Source organism: Neodiprion fabricii, chromosome 1 (genome assembly GCF_021155785.1).
Source record: "Neodiprion fabricii isolate iyNeoFabr1 chromosome 1, iyNeoFabr1.1, whole genome shotgun sequence".
NCBI lineage: Eukaryota > Metazoa > Arthropoda > Insecta > Hymenoptera > Diprionidae > Neodiprion > Neodiprion fabricii.
The window spans coordinates 21,187,156-21,202,238 of record NC_060239.1 but is presented as its reverse complement, the minus strand read 5'-3'; the positions used below and the strand labels follow the sequence as shown (position 1 = coordinate 21,202,238).

The following is a 15,083-nucleotide window of genomic DNA, read 5'->3' as shown; positions in this document are numbered from 1 at the left end:
CTCAAAGTATCGAAGTCCACGTATCTCAAACGCGAAAATGGACTCAGCAGCCCCATTCCATCCATAATTCCGTACAAAAACACTTCAATCGATCCTCGTTTAACGCAGAAGTAAAAAAATTAATCCCAGTCCATGTAACCACAGTGTTAAAGCCTGATCGAAATCGGTCGAGTGATTTCGTGGTCATTAGCTGTCAAAGATAATTGAAGAAAAGTTTTTTTCTTACACGTCTTCTTCTTCTCCACGCCATGAAACAAATAGTATTCGCAAAAAATTGAGATGATCATTTGTAGGTGCGCCAATTAGATCATCAGTATTACTATTTCACGTTGTCATCGTGGCTTTCATAAGTCGTAGCAACGATATCAACTTTGAAGAGTTTTGATTTGCTGACAAATAGTTCATTGGTGCCTGCCAAGTACGTATAATACATAGCTCTTGGAATGATGTTTCGATATCGCTACACGGTACTGCGAGATCCGATTTCACGATGAATAGATCCTAGGGCTTGTGGATCTTTCACAATTTAACGACAGAAAATGGCAATACCTAACAATAAGTTGTTCTTGTAATTTTGTTGTGATGTGGTTTTGGTAACTTGTCGGATTTTTTAAAATTATAACTAAACAGTGGATGATACAGGGCATAGAATTTTTGTACTTCTCTCAATTTCTGCTATCTTTTTACTCCCCCCGGCCCTCGGTTATTTTCTCGCGTCGATCAATCACCTCGTTATCTGACCTGACTTACGTCGACCTGCGCATCGCCCTTACCCGTTGAAACAAATGTATTTTTTCCCCTCTGGGGTGCGCGGAAGCAGAATTAATTTCACACGCTAATAGTCGAAATTCACCTACCACGCCTCGAGACTTGAACCCATTTAAGTAATGAGTAAAAGTAAACTTTGACAGATTGGATAGAATGCAGATTTCAGTCAGGTTGCGATTGTGTTCTAGAAATCTTGATTTTGTTTTCAGGATGTATGGCTCTTTCAAGTGTTTCGTACGTTCCTCGTCGGTAATTGGATATTGAAAAATTTATTTCACGGTTTCAAGTTGACCTCATTTATTGAAATTTCTGACTTGTCAAAAAAGTAACGACAAACAAATTTTCGTCCAACAAGATATTTTTTCATTTCAGTTAGGACAAAAAAGTGTATTAGAATTTTGAATCGAAAATCACCCTGCCTTGGAATACAGTGACTTGGTAGAAAAGGAAATTCATCAAAATTTCCAATATATTTTCGCCACAAAGGCTTTTTTCTCTCTCAAGTAACCTGTAACAATAGAAAATATTCTAACGACCGTTTTTGATCTCGGCAAAAGTGATCGTGACTCGGCTTTCCCAAAATTAGACCAATTAGTTGACTTACGGACGATCAATAATCAATATCTGTCAGAAGCAACTCCATCCGCTTCACGGATTATCAATACAAGAGCAGGTTGGCGATCGTCCCTTGAAAATTTGCTAACGAACAACGGATTCAACCTCGTGCTCTTTTGTCGACAACTCGCTTTGCTGTTCTTTCCCGTTATTCTTCGTGAAAGTTTCATGAATTAAGTTTTTACCTCGACTGGGCACTTCCGGTCCTCCCAGTAATCATTCTTCCCCATCAGTTTCCTCGGTCCAAGTCTCCTTCTCCAAGTCTTCTTCTTTTTCTCTGCTCATCCCTCCTCGTCCTATTTCGCAACCAGTTCAACCCTCCCCCAGCCGCAGCAGCATCCCCTTGTTCCATATCCATTACTCAGATACCGGTCCTCGCTTTCAAAGCGAACTTGGCAGTCTCGCTTGTCCTTTTGAAAACGATGGGATGGATTCAGGCTGGAATAAAATCAATCAAAAATGAAAAGAACAGCAAGCACAGTAGGAAACAAATGAAACGCGTTAAAATTCGATTGAAATCAAATTGGATTTAGATATGTTAATTGGTCGTGTGACTGTTATCTTCTGCTTAAAAATTGCCGATAATTTGAGTTTACGGTTTGCATTTCTATTTCGATTTTATCAGACCTTTCACACATTGTTTTCCTGACGGATTGAGAAATATTATAGAAAACTAACGTAAGTGAAATACAAACGTATGGTTTATCAAAAGTATAATATGCATTCTGACCGTTTGTTACATAACTTCTGATCAAAGACGGTGTTCCAAAAAGCTCGATTGTTTAACAGCGATAAAATCAAATCCAAACGCTTCTGCATGAATTCACATATCATATCCAACCAAAAATGTAAGATACACGAACAATTTATCTGATAGTGTAAACGATTTTTTCTAATTGTTTTTGCAGTCACGACTATTCGAAGAGAAATGATGATTTGGAATCTTTTCAGGCAGCAGAAAAATATGTTTTACTTAAGGCGAAGAAGATTTTCTTGAGTCAAAAAAACATTTTTTTACGGTTGCAAATATTTAGTTGCCCCAAGTAAAACATATATGTATAGGTATAGTTTTTTTCCCACCCGCAAAGAAGCTTTTGTTAATGAAAACAATTCCGCAAATGTCTTGACTCTGTTTGATATTCGTCAAATTTGCCTCGGTCTGATAATATAAATATGCAGTTTCCTTGTACCGCTTATTCTTGCTCCACACATTGCATATTTATCTAATTGAGTTGATGTGTATCAGAGACGTGTCCCAATAGCGCAATAAATCGATTTTATTATTATTATTATTACATTTGCCGAGAAAATTAATGAAACGGACCGCAAAAAGAAATAATGTTACATAACATTTTTTTTTTTTTTTTATCATTGTTAACGTAATTCGTCGACGTCCATATGAGAACTAGCGATTCTTTGGAAATCTAACAGACATTTCAACCCAGCGGACGCTTTTTTTCGGTAAGTTTGAGAAGGTTGATATCGATTGGTATACACACAATGGAACTGTGTCGTGTAATTTTATTGAATTTAGTATGTTACGTCCAGCATACCACTTCTCTCTATTTTTCCTACTCGCTAACTCTCCCACAGTTCTTATATTAATATCATGGTCTCTGTCCTGTCCTCTTATCTCTACCTAGTCTCACGCTATTCACTATCCCGCTTACTCATCAAATTCTATTCCCTACATTTAGCATCTTCACACCTTTTCTGCACCCGTACGTTTCAAGTCTCTAGCGACACTCCTATTTTCTAACTCTCGACAACTCCACATCTGGACTTGTTATATATCTTTCGCACAGCACAATTCATTCCTACCGGTATATCAACTTCTACGCAATAAACATATAATCGATGTATCAAACATACTCAAGTTTGTTCAATCCTCATCCTGATTTCCGGTTGACCTGGAACGTAAACGCGAAGCCAACCAGCTTACTCATACCGCTCAGGAGTAAACTCTACTTACGGACGTAACAAGTTGAAAAAAATACCCAAAAATCTGTTCCGATGTGACCTTGGAAATGAAGAGTTATTTAAAAAGTTTCCATAGAAAAAAAAAAAAATGGGTGCCTGTACTTATGTACGCGCGTGAGAAGTTATACTTCTTTGGCATCATTAAAAAATACACAACATGTCAAAATCTTCTGTCACACAATGATAAAGAAAAGAAGTATGTAATAAAAAACAATAAAACAAATAACGGATGTCTTACATTATATTTAAATAATCTATTAAATTTTTGTCACGAACTTTTCATTAAATGTTTTATTAAATTTATTTCTTTATTTTGTAAATATTAAAAAACCAATAATAAATATTCAACATTGATAATTTAATAATATTTAGTATTAATTATATTAAATAATGATATTTTAATTTATATCAATAAATAATACACACGGATAACTAACCTCAATTATATTGGAGCACTTGAAAAAGTATTTTAGCACAATTTTTTCACTAATATTCACAAATAGTAAATAATATCAATCCAAATATTCAATTTAAATCACTACTGAATATATTTTATTGCCACATATATAATTCGCACTTGTATGAAAATAAAACACGTGTTGTGACTGTAAAAACTAAAACCATGTGGATAAATATTCAGCTTTTTTTCGAGACTTAATGAATTCGGTTGAGTGGGCAACTTCATCCTGTTAATTTTGTGTTACAGTTTTGTGTTACAGTGATGCGCGCGCATCCTGAAATTTCACTCTCATCAGTTTTTCATAACGCGCCTAAAGAAGTATAACTTCAAAAACCACGCATTGTTATCGATTTTTCAATTATACTGCTGTTTTGTTAGTTATATACATACTTTGATGCAAATAGTTTAATTTTTCGCATCCGTTTAAATCCCTTTATTGGCAAGAAGATCTAATTACCGTGCTGTACCGATTTAAATAAATCACTATTCGCGTAATTAAATTATACACGTAAGATAGAATCTACTCGTACTACGGTTGTTGAAAATTATTTGAAATACATGTTCAATTAGAACTGTTAATCGATCGATGATATGACTATAAAGTGCACCGTGGTAGGATTCCCTTTGAAATATTCAAAGAATTGGAGAACGATGCAAAGGCAAAAATTAACCTAGAATCATTCAAACAATCAACACAGTAACGACAATGTCAAATATAATTGATTTTCAAGTCAAGACTGTCGAAATAATGTATCATTTCATTTAGCGATAGTGAATAACAAACATCTTCACTAGGCCGGTCAAACAAGCGATTTTAGGACCCAAAATTAGATTATAGCTTGGAACATTTGTGAGAAAAAAAAAAAAAACGAAAACGCTAAAAAAAGGGCCAACTTTTTGCACCGCGAATACTTAAAGCTCGAACGTTGTGACAACGACGAAAGGTCGAGCAAAAATGCATAAGACCAAATTCGTAGAGCATAAATCTTTCATCGAAAAACTCACCGACGGCAATTACCTAACTTCAACAGTTCGGTCCTGAGAATGGCCCCAAATATGATCCCGAAAACGCCTAGCTACCGCTAAATCCCCGTGACCTGTTTTGAATTGGTGAATTCGGTTTCAGGAAAGGTTACAGAAATAAATGACCAATTTTTTTTGTGTGATCGAACATGTATAAGAAAGTATTTCAAGCCTCAAAAAAATGTTACATCGAGATTTTTACCTTAGTTGGCTATTTATTACTGTTTTTTATTTTAGAAATTTCGTCTTTTCGTAAACCGGATCTAACGTTTGATAGTCCCATAATCATCAAAATTGGATGTAGCAGATTGCAATCACTTCGTCGTCCAGTGCTTTGAAAGTTCAATTCATTGACTTTCTGTCCGACTGTATGCAACCATACTGCCACTATATGCAAGTGAACAAATAAGAAAACTTTGATCACGAGTTTTAAAAAAACCTCATTAATTTTTTTTTTTTTCTTGTTCCTGCGATATAAATTTTTCCGCCTGTGGAATATCCTAGCTTTCTTCGTTTTTTTCCTCAAAACTATTGTTTATAAATCGTTATAAACAATTGTGATGAAAAAATATATGAAAAAAATTTATTAGACATATTTTTTTGTCAAAAAATTACAAAAAACTCAACGCCAAAGTGACGTTTGGTGATAAAAAAAAAATTGCCTACAGAATTACGTGTCAATGCTTACACCATTCATTTGTAACAATTTCGTTTAAAAAAATTTGTCGCGGTCGATATAATTTCTTTTTCACGTCCTCTAATCGATTTTAAACACATCTCATTCAATATAGGAGCTGTGATGTTTATTTGACAAATTTCTAGATTCACACCTCCAAGCATATTTGACCGGTCAACAACGTATAACGTAAAAGTGACTCGTAAAGCCTAAACGTACTTGGAACGAATGGAAGCTTATGAATATTTCATATCGAGTATGACGAGGGTCCTAAGCGTCTATCGTCGTCGCTAATTACTAAATGTTGACACATGATCAATTCTTCCAAGAATACTTGGGCCATCTGCATATATTTTGCACAGACTATACAATAGCAAACATGTTGTTCCTGTATCGAAACTGGGGCAAAAAGACCTCGATGCATGTAATTTTTATTGATTTATTTTTGAAATTTCAATCAGAATTTCAATTGAAATGTAACTATTTTACCTGGGACTCGGGTTTCATAAAAATGAATGACGGTAATTGTATTTTCTTGTTTTGTTATTACAAGTATGAGCAATAAAATGCGAACGTAAGTTTCGCAGAAATTAAAGACAGCAAAAAATATATACATGTATGATCCTTTCGATAGTCTTTTAGATTATTCATAAAATTCTTTTAATCAGAGTTTGCTTAGATTTTTCGAATCGCTTTCATATTACACGTCATCGACCGGTCAAATATCCCAAGAGGTACCTAAGTAAACAAAATTGATTATATGTACATTAGAGTGTTTCAAAAAAACCGATTTTTTTTTTCGAAGAACATTGAAAAACCTTCCGAGTGTCCCTCAAAAATGACCTCGGTAAAATATGAGCTCTTAATATTTATATTTAGAAGTGGCGATTCTCTATTTTCTATTTCCCATTTAAATAACATGGGAAAATTTTTTTTTTAAATTTGGAATTTTATTGCTCGAAAACGATTCAGTCTGAAGATATAAAAAAAACATGTTCTTGTAGGAAATTTTACGCTCTACAAAAAAGATCTAAATAAAGATTTGCGTAAGGTAAGTCGTTTCGGAGTTATCAGGCCTCAAACGTCGAACCGTTTGAAATAATGATGTTATTAATTTATAAATGCTACAAAACTGACTCATATCACTTAAATACACAATATTATTGATTTTAAAATTAAAACTATAGACTGCCAATGAAATTTTAATTAATAAATTACATTAATAAACGATATGAGTCAGTTTTGTAGCATTTATAAATTAATAACATCATTATTTCAAACGGTTCGACGTTTGAGGTCTGATAACTCCGAAACGACTTACCTTACGCAAATCTTTAGTCAGATCTTTTTTGTAGAGCGTAAAATTTCCTACAAGAATATGTTTTATTTATATCTTCACACTGAATCGTTTTCGAGCAATAAAATTCCAAATTTAAAAAAAAATTTTTCCCATGTTATTTAAATGGGAAATAGAAAATTGAGAATCGCCACCTCTAAATATCAATATTAAGAGCTCATATTTTACCAAGGTCATTTTTGAGGGACACTCGGAAGATTTTTCAATATTCTTCGAAAAAAAAAAAAATCGGTTTTTTTGAAACACTCTAATGTACATATAAAAATTTGTTAAATATCGTACTATTGAATAACATGTTGGTATTACTTATCAATTGAAGTGTGTAAAAAAATCACAAAGGTCCTAAAAAATTATTTTAAACCGAAGGTCTTATAAACAAATGGTATGTGAATATCGTGGATGAAAATTTCGAAAAACACTATCTTGTAGAGCAGAAGAAATCGGTTATAAAATCATTCTGATAACGTGAAGGTATGGTCGCAAACAAATTATTCATCCAACCAAAATTGATTTTGGCGTTTGGAACTTTTCTGTCATTTTTTAAAGGGCAAGAAGAATATGTTGAAATAATCATGTGGTATCTAAATTGAAAATATTTGTTTACCAAGAGTATATGTTTAAAAATTCATACATAATGACTTCGAGGAGTGAAAAAAAAAAACGATCAGGTTGTTCAGCACCGTGCAGTATGAAATGTTCGTCTAATTGAACATCCGCAACCCGAGAAAGCTATTTAGAGAAATTTCAATTAATCAAGATGCACATCAAAATCACATTTCTTAGTTATTACTATACTGTATCGTTGACATCTCCTTGACGATTCAAACTTGCCCAGGTTAACTACTAGGTATTATAACACATCTTGGGGAATATATTCTTTTGTAGAAAATTTTACTTTATAGGTCTTCTTATTGAATACATCGAATTATGCGTCAGCGTTTCGACCCTAAGATGTGGATCATCTTCAGGACTGTTTATCACAGCTGATACAAAATTCCAACAATCAGAAAAACCGTAATAGAAAACCATAAAAAAAAAAAACAAAAGGAAAGTAACTTTCCGTTGAAGACTTCTTTTCATTCTTCAATTTAATTTGTTTAACATTTAAAATTAAATTTACACCAACGACGAGGGCCCTTGGATAGAAATCACACAGAAAATTTTATTATAATAATACCTATTTACGTTGAAAAAAGATAGGATTAACCGTGGACGAAATGCGCTGAACGTATTTTAGGGAACCGAGAAATATATTTTTTTATTCGTGTTCACTTTCATTTCCACAAATATCATTGCTTCATATTTTTGAACAATTTTTTTTCGCTGCTCCTAACCCTTGATACACATGGTCCCGTCGGTTCATCCTCTAAAGCATTTCGAAGTGACCCGCGTGATATTAAGTGAGCTTTTCGATGTTTCAGGTGAGCGTGCCGCTGCAAGTGCAAAAGACAACACTGAAGGCGTCGCTATCGGTGAACGGCGAGGGTACGACGACCCAAACCATACCGGTGCGATGCAGGGCACCAAGCGTGGGCATAGACGTCGACATGGTCTCGGAGTTCGACCCATCCTCGTCGGACAGCGGAGTGGTGTCGAGGTGCGCGGTGGTCAAGCCCCTGAAGCTGCGTCTGTGCCAGCCGATATTCGGCCGAAAGACAACGAACAAGTTAAAACGGGAACAAGTCGACGTGGGCAAGGTGAAAGAGTGCCCGACGATAGAAGTGAAGCCGCCAAAGCCACGCGATCCGGAACGGGAGAAGCGTCGGCTGGCAAGGAAGAAGGAGAAACGAGCGACCCTGATCCTTGGCCTGATAATGGGCAGCTTCATCGCCTGTTGGCTGCCATTTTTCTTCCTCTACATCGTTAAGCCCCTCTTCCCCAGCCTCGACATACCGGAAAGAGCCTTCGCCATCGCCTTCTGGCTCGGCTACATGAACTCGGCACTGAACCCCGTCATTTATACCGTATTCAACAAGGACTTCCGACGGGCCTTCCGACGCATATTGTTCAAATAGTTGCCGAGGAAGCTTCGGGGCGATCGATCCAACCGGGATCCACGTGGCAGAGTCACTGTGACCAGGTAACACGAGGACACCTGCTCCGGTCACTCGATCATCTATGACCGAGCCGTATTTGTAGTGTCCAACACTTGGATTATGGGTCAAACTCAGCCCCGGAGCTTGCGACACCGGTTATCGCCGATCTTGAGGTAGAAGTGAAGAAAATCTTTTCGTCGTTTCTTCAATCTACCTTCTGGTCACGAACTTCTTTCGTAAAGATCTTGAGGTAGTTCAGCCCGCACGGTAGAAATCGAAGCTGTACTTTTTCACAATCACTTGTCGCGAAGCTATTATAGGGTGAATATACCAGTTGTGACAATCGTTCGATCCGGTGGTTCATATTCATCGCATCTGAGGAAATCTGAGGTTAGGGCCACACGTGATACAGATAGGTGCTTAGATCTTTGTAAAGTGGACACGGAGGGAAAGAAATTCTTGAACCGACAAAATAAATTTTGTTTCGAGTCCATTCACTTCAATCTAGTAGCCCTTATTTGTTCCAAATATGATGACTTCGATTCGACGATTTCGATTTAGTTAGTTTGTCAAAATGATTTAGTCAAGCGACTTCCTTGATTCAACAAAAGCCTTTCTTGTCACGACCAAGTGAAATATTGGCTCGAGCGAACCTTTTGATGTGCTGCCGAAATCGAGTCAACTGAGTATTATTTTATTTGAAGTTCGTGTATCGTTCCTCCAAGTCGTGTGTTCGTTGACAGCAACAATTGAGCATGCCGAGCATAAAAGGGCCTCTCCACGCGAAATTTGGTCAAAGTATTGTCCACGGGTAGAAAGGTTGATGAAAAAAAGGTGCCAAACAAAAAAATTAAAAATATCATTAACTCAACTTGTCAAAAGTCGACATTTTTTTGTTAGTATAATTTTTAGTTAAAGTAATAATTGATAAAAATTGCATTTATCATTGCGCCCAAATTCGATGTTTTTTAAAACTCAACCCGCCGATTCTAGCTCGATAACTGGTGAAATGATTTGAAATATTTACAATTCGTTCAGAATACATACGTCACACCTCGAAAGTCGATAAGACGCATAAAAATTGAATTTGTTCATTTATGATTAATAACAAATGGTGAGGTACCAGTAACCGGGCTTCGGAAACTTTGGCAGGAAGAAGTATGCGACGAACTTCAAGTTCGAGAAAACTTCCAGCGAGCCGTTTTTTCCGTGACGTTTGAAGAAAACTTTTCGAAAATTTTTGTCTAATTTGGTCAGAAATATTGTAACTATCAATGATTTTATAAAAAACGCTCGGCGAGTGAGCAGAGCTCGTCTAGCGCTTGCGCGTGGCGGTAATAGAAAATTATGTTTTTTTTTTTTTTTTGCAGACTTTTTGAACACTGCAATGGTAAATTACAAAATTTGTTATTATTCAGTTATTTACAATATTCACATAGTTAATCATACTCACGTACCATGCTTCTCGCCATTAATTATTGCAAGAACTTTAAGACTTGTATAATCATTGAGCTAGAATCAGTGAGCTGAGTTTAGAAAAAAATTGAATTTGGGCGTGATGAAAATTGTAATTTTTATTAATTATTACTTGAACTATAATCCTATTTGAAAGTTATATCAGGAAAAAATGTCGACTTTTGACAGGTTTATTGATGGTATTTTTTTTTTTTTTTCTTTCTCTCTGACACAGTTTTTTTCATCGCGCTTCCTATCTGTAGACTCTACTTTCACCGACTTGCGCGCGGAGAGGCTCTTTTATGATTGGCGTGCTCCATTAGGTAGTTCGAATAAAATAAGTGTACGAATCTAGCTAACAAAAAATTTACATCAATTATACGCCATACTTTGTTGATCTAAACAGAGATTGTTTGGCATAACTGGTTCAATCAGTTGCAATAATTATTTAATTATTTGTTTTACGAGGTTGAGGAAACACCACATGCTATGAAACAAGTGGCTAATATATTCGTTATGAGAACCAGTACTATAAACGGCCACTAGGCGGCGAACTCTCTCGCTACGAAAATAGCTTCAGAGATAGTTATAAAACCGGGCTAAGATGGCTGAGACGAATAAAGTGAAACGAATTTGTCATTACATCTGTCCCAAATGAAGGTATAATAGCATAGTGTCAAGTTTGAAGTCATCGAAATTGATATTGACTATAAAAAAAGGCCCGTGTTCAATTTATACTTCTTCATGGATAACGATGAATTTTTTGGTTTCACCCATTAAATATCAGGCAAATTCCACATTCATTTGAGTCAACAGAATCGTAAATTATATCACTCAAAGAATACATGTATCGCGCTTGAATAACTCTATTGTTCAATCAATGCAAAATATTTTTGTAACAACAAATTCCAAGACCTGTTTCAACCGATGAAATCTTGATCTGACGACATGAATTGAAAACGAGCTAAATTTGTTTCGATACAACAATTTCATATTTTTAATACAAAACGATTCGGATGTGTTCAATTAAATTCTTAGTCATTTCAATCACAGTATTTCCTGATACAAAATTCACGTTATCGCAATAAACTCGCGTTGTATTATCTTGAATAAATTGATCGTCAGCACGATCATTCAAAGGCTTGACTCAATTCCATATCAAGTTTTTACAGAATTTTATAAGCTAGCCATAAACGAATGATGCGCTTTCCTCAATCATAGTGGCCATCATTCGTACGTATGTGTAGTTCGCATCTGGCGCAAAGCAACGCATTTCGCACTGTGATAACTCACGAGAATATTGTTTCGCGATGTTGACGGTTGCGGATTGGCTTACTGTCAAAACCCCTGAGACAATGTTTCAGGGAGAAGATAATTCATGCTCGGAAATTCTGTGGGAAAACAGAATCCGTGGGTGCTTTGAACTGATCTTATGGGCAAACTGTACAGTGATCTCGAACGTGACATTGGCTCTTGTAAAAGGCTTTATGTCCCTATTTCTCAGCGCGCTTCTCTCTTTTTCTCTCTGTTTCTCTCTCTCTTTCTCTCTCGCTTTCTTTCTCTCTGTTATCTCAAAGACGAATCACGACAAAAGCTACGGCTTACGGACATTTGATGTGAACGATTGTTACAGTTATTCGTTCGTATTTCAAATCGCATCTGAACCGCCACGTGGCATTTCATACTATTCGTATTCAAGATTGAAAAATAACATGTACAAACCATGTGGCTTCCGAAGTTTATTAATAATATGATGATTTGTTCAACTGTCCATGTATTGAAAATTTTTCCAGGCCCGATTTTTCACGTCTGTCGTCATATTGAATTGATTTCAGCTATAATACCAATATCGACTGCTCGAGTTTGATACAGAAGCATATTTATTTTCACACCTTCGATTTTAGAATATCATAACTGCTTATTAAACCCCATTTAATTTTCTATAAATACAAATCTTCCAATCACCTTTTTTTGGTACGGTCGATTTATCTAGTGTAGAATATAGAATTATTATTGAAGCCAAAGAAATCGGTTGAGATTTTCGTTTCTAAAACAGAAAATATCACTTCATCTCGCAACCGTTTCCGTTTACGATACACGGAACTCAAAATACATAAAGGACCGAATAAAAATCGAAAAAATGCAGATTTTCTCACATGATCGTTCGAGATATTTCGATCTCACTCATAATCCCAAGCTGGCAAGACTCATTGAAAATGGAACAAGAAATGATTTTCGCGACTTACACAATTCTAGAACACGGGTCCGTTACATTTTTTGAGATTTTGAACAGAATTTAATACGCCGTCTAGCTGCGAGCTTAATTCCCTCGATGAATAAAAAAAAAGAAAAAAATGCTCCCTTACAATATATCTTTCCGTGAGATTTCAGTGGCCTCGTGCATTTAGACCAAGAATCTGAAAAAAACAAGCAACTAATTAATCAGACAAAAAAAGTTCGACGCAAACTTTCCCCGTTCAAAGTTATTTGTTGCACAATTAGGTTTCACCCTCAATTGTAGCTGGTTTTATTTCTCCCATTGCATTAACAGTATGCACGTGTATACACGCGAGTAGGTACCTCGAGTAGGATCAGAATGATCGTGTACGCTGAAAGTTGAAAATATCTGGGAGCGTAATTAGGGAATTCCGGTGAACTATAAGAGGGGCACGAAGCGTGAGGAAACCAATCGAAACTCGTACTTTGACGTTTAACCGAGTGAAAAAATTTTTCCAATGAGTAGAATCCTCTATATCCTCGTATACGCGAGAACGCACACGGCAAATTTGCACACTTCGCGGCCCTTTACAGTATTAGAAATTAATTGCTTTTCTCTGAAGTTTACCAAGCTCACAAAAACTTGCAAATCATGCGACGCGGAGTTGACCAAATCGCTTTAGCCAGGCAAAAGAAACGTATTAGCCATTTTTTGTGTTACCGATATAGATGAATCCACACGAGTTCGTTCGCGCGCAAAATAAGAAAACTTTTTAAATACAGATCTCAAAATCATTCTGTATTTTTTTTTTTTTTTTTAATTTTACCGCAAAATTTTTTCGAATGAATTATATTTACTCGTGTGTTTTAGGAGCTCGAAAGTGAATTGAGCCGAATGAAAACGGAGTGAAGTGCACAAGCTTGTGATGTTTTAAAGATGGAATTCAGTTGTTCGTAAAGAAGTTGTACTCACTACCGCCTCGTTGATCACAACCTTTTTCAGAATTTATACGACTTTTACCGTAACTGTTACGGTACTGTGATTCGTGTCTTATTTTCTCACTCATCTGGTGTTTTTCATGATCTTAAAACTGAGACGAATATGGTATTCACAGTGAACTAGAAAATATGGTTCTACGGCAAATCGTAAGAGCGAATAAGACATGAAAAATAAGAAATCTATGTATACATATATGTAGAGGTACGTATAGGTATATCACATATATTATTGCTAACGCATATCAAGGCATTATTTGTTTATTTTCAATGACAAATCAAATTGTACCTACACACTTATATAGACAAGAAGAGAAAGAAAAAGCCCACAGATCAAAAATGCAATATCAAAAAGGAGCCTTAGAATGAAACGAGTGATTTCTCAGCTATAATAGAATTCATTGCATTTAAAAAATATATACGATAGATTTTCTATAATATTGAGAGAAAAGTTACACTTAATATGTGATTAAATTATAACAATATGTACACATATATAAGTGCACCGTGTCAAAGACGGTATACGATTGTATATGTATACGTATATTATACACATACATGCAGTAGCCTTCCGTTTTTCCAATTATACTATGATAAAAATAGATGATAATAATATAACGAAAATTCTAATAGTAATTCATACCGTAAAAGTAACCTTCTAAATTAAATAATAATCAAACCAATACTAATATATACGCAAAAAAAAAAAAAACAAAAACAAAAAAAAAAAAAACAACAACTATACGACTTCGCCTTTTTATAGACCAAACGATTTTCATCGTCGCGCTATATTATGTATAATACAGTTTTCTCGTTTATAATTACGCAGATATTGAATTAATTATTGTAACTATAAGGCGTGTTATACATTCTGAAAATTATTCCGGCTAAATCAAGCTATTCAAGGTACAAGTAATTTTCTGCGTGCTGGCGCAGTGGATGGCGGTCAGAAATTTTTTAAATATACTTCTCGCACGAAAAATGACATTTTATATAATTGAGAAATGACGTAGCCACCGAAAAACAGCAAGTTTTCAAACCCCAAACTCTCCCCTCTTCCCGTCTTGATGAAAAAAAAAAAAAAAAAATTAATCATAAGATTGAAAACAGAATGAAGTCGAAAAATGATGACAAATCAGACCCTCCGAACATCGGCTTTTTCCCCACGCAACACAACGCACCCGCAACATATTCCAATAGTTATAAATTTCAATATACAAATTCACGATACGACAATCCGTTAATGATGGACTTATATAAGGGAAACTAGATGAAACTGAAGAAAAAATAAAAGAATCCAAAAATCATTGACAAATAACGTGAGCAGCTTTCCTACTATATATATTACATGTATATATATATATGTAGCTTTTACGATATGGTAGATCGAAAGGATGTATGATAGATTACAAGATATATATGCGATAATTTTCAACTTATATAAATAAAACACACACACACACATACACATACATTTATAAATACTTAATATACTCAATA

General features: G+C 35.2%; 1 protein-coding gene across 1 annotated transcript in view; it reads left to right on the top strand.

Moving 5' to 3' along the window:
* Positions 1-15,083, top strand: part of LOC124188036 (alpha-2A adrenergic receptor) — a 253,740-nt gene that overhangs the window by 187,469 nt on the left and 51,188 nt on the right. The window contains exon 3 of the mRNA XM_046580303.1: positions 8,301-8,959. Coding sequence (XP_046436259.1) covers positions 8,301-8,894 — 594 coding nt within the window. The 3' untranslated portion in view covers positions 8,895-8,959. The remainder of the gene's footprint in view (positions 1-8,300; positions 8,960-15,083) is intronic.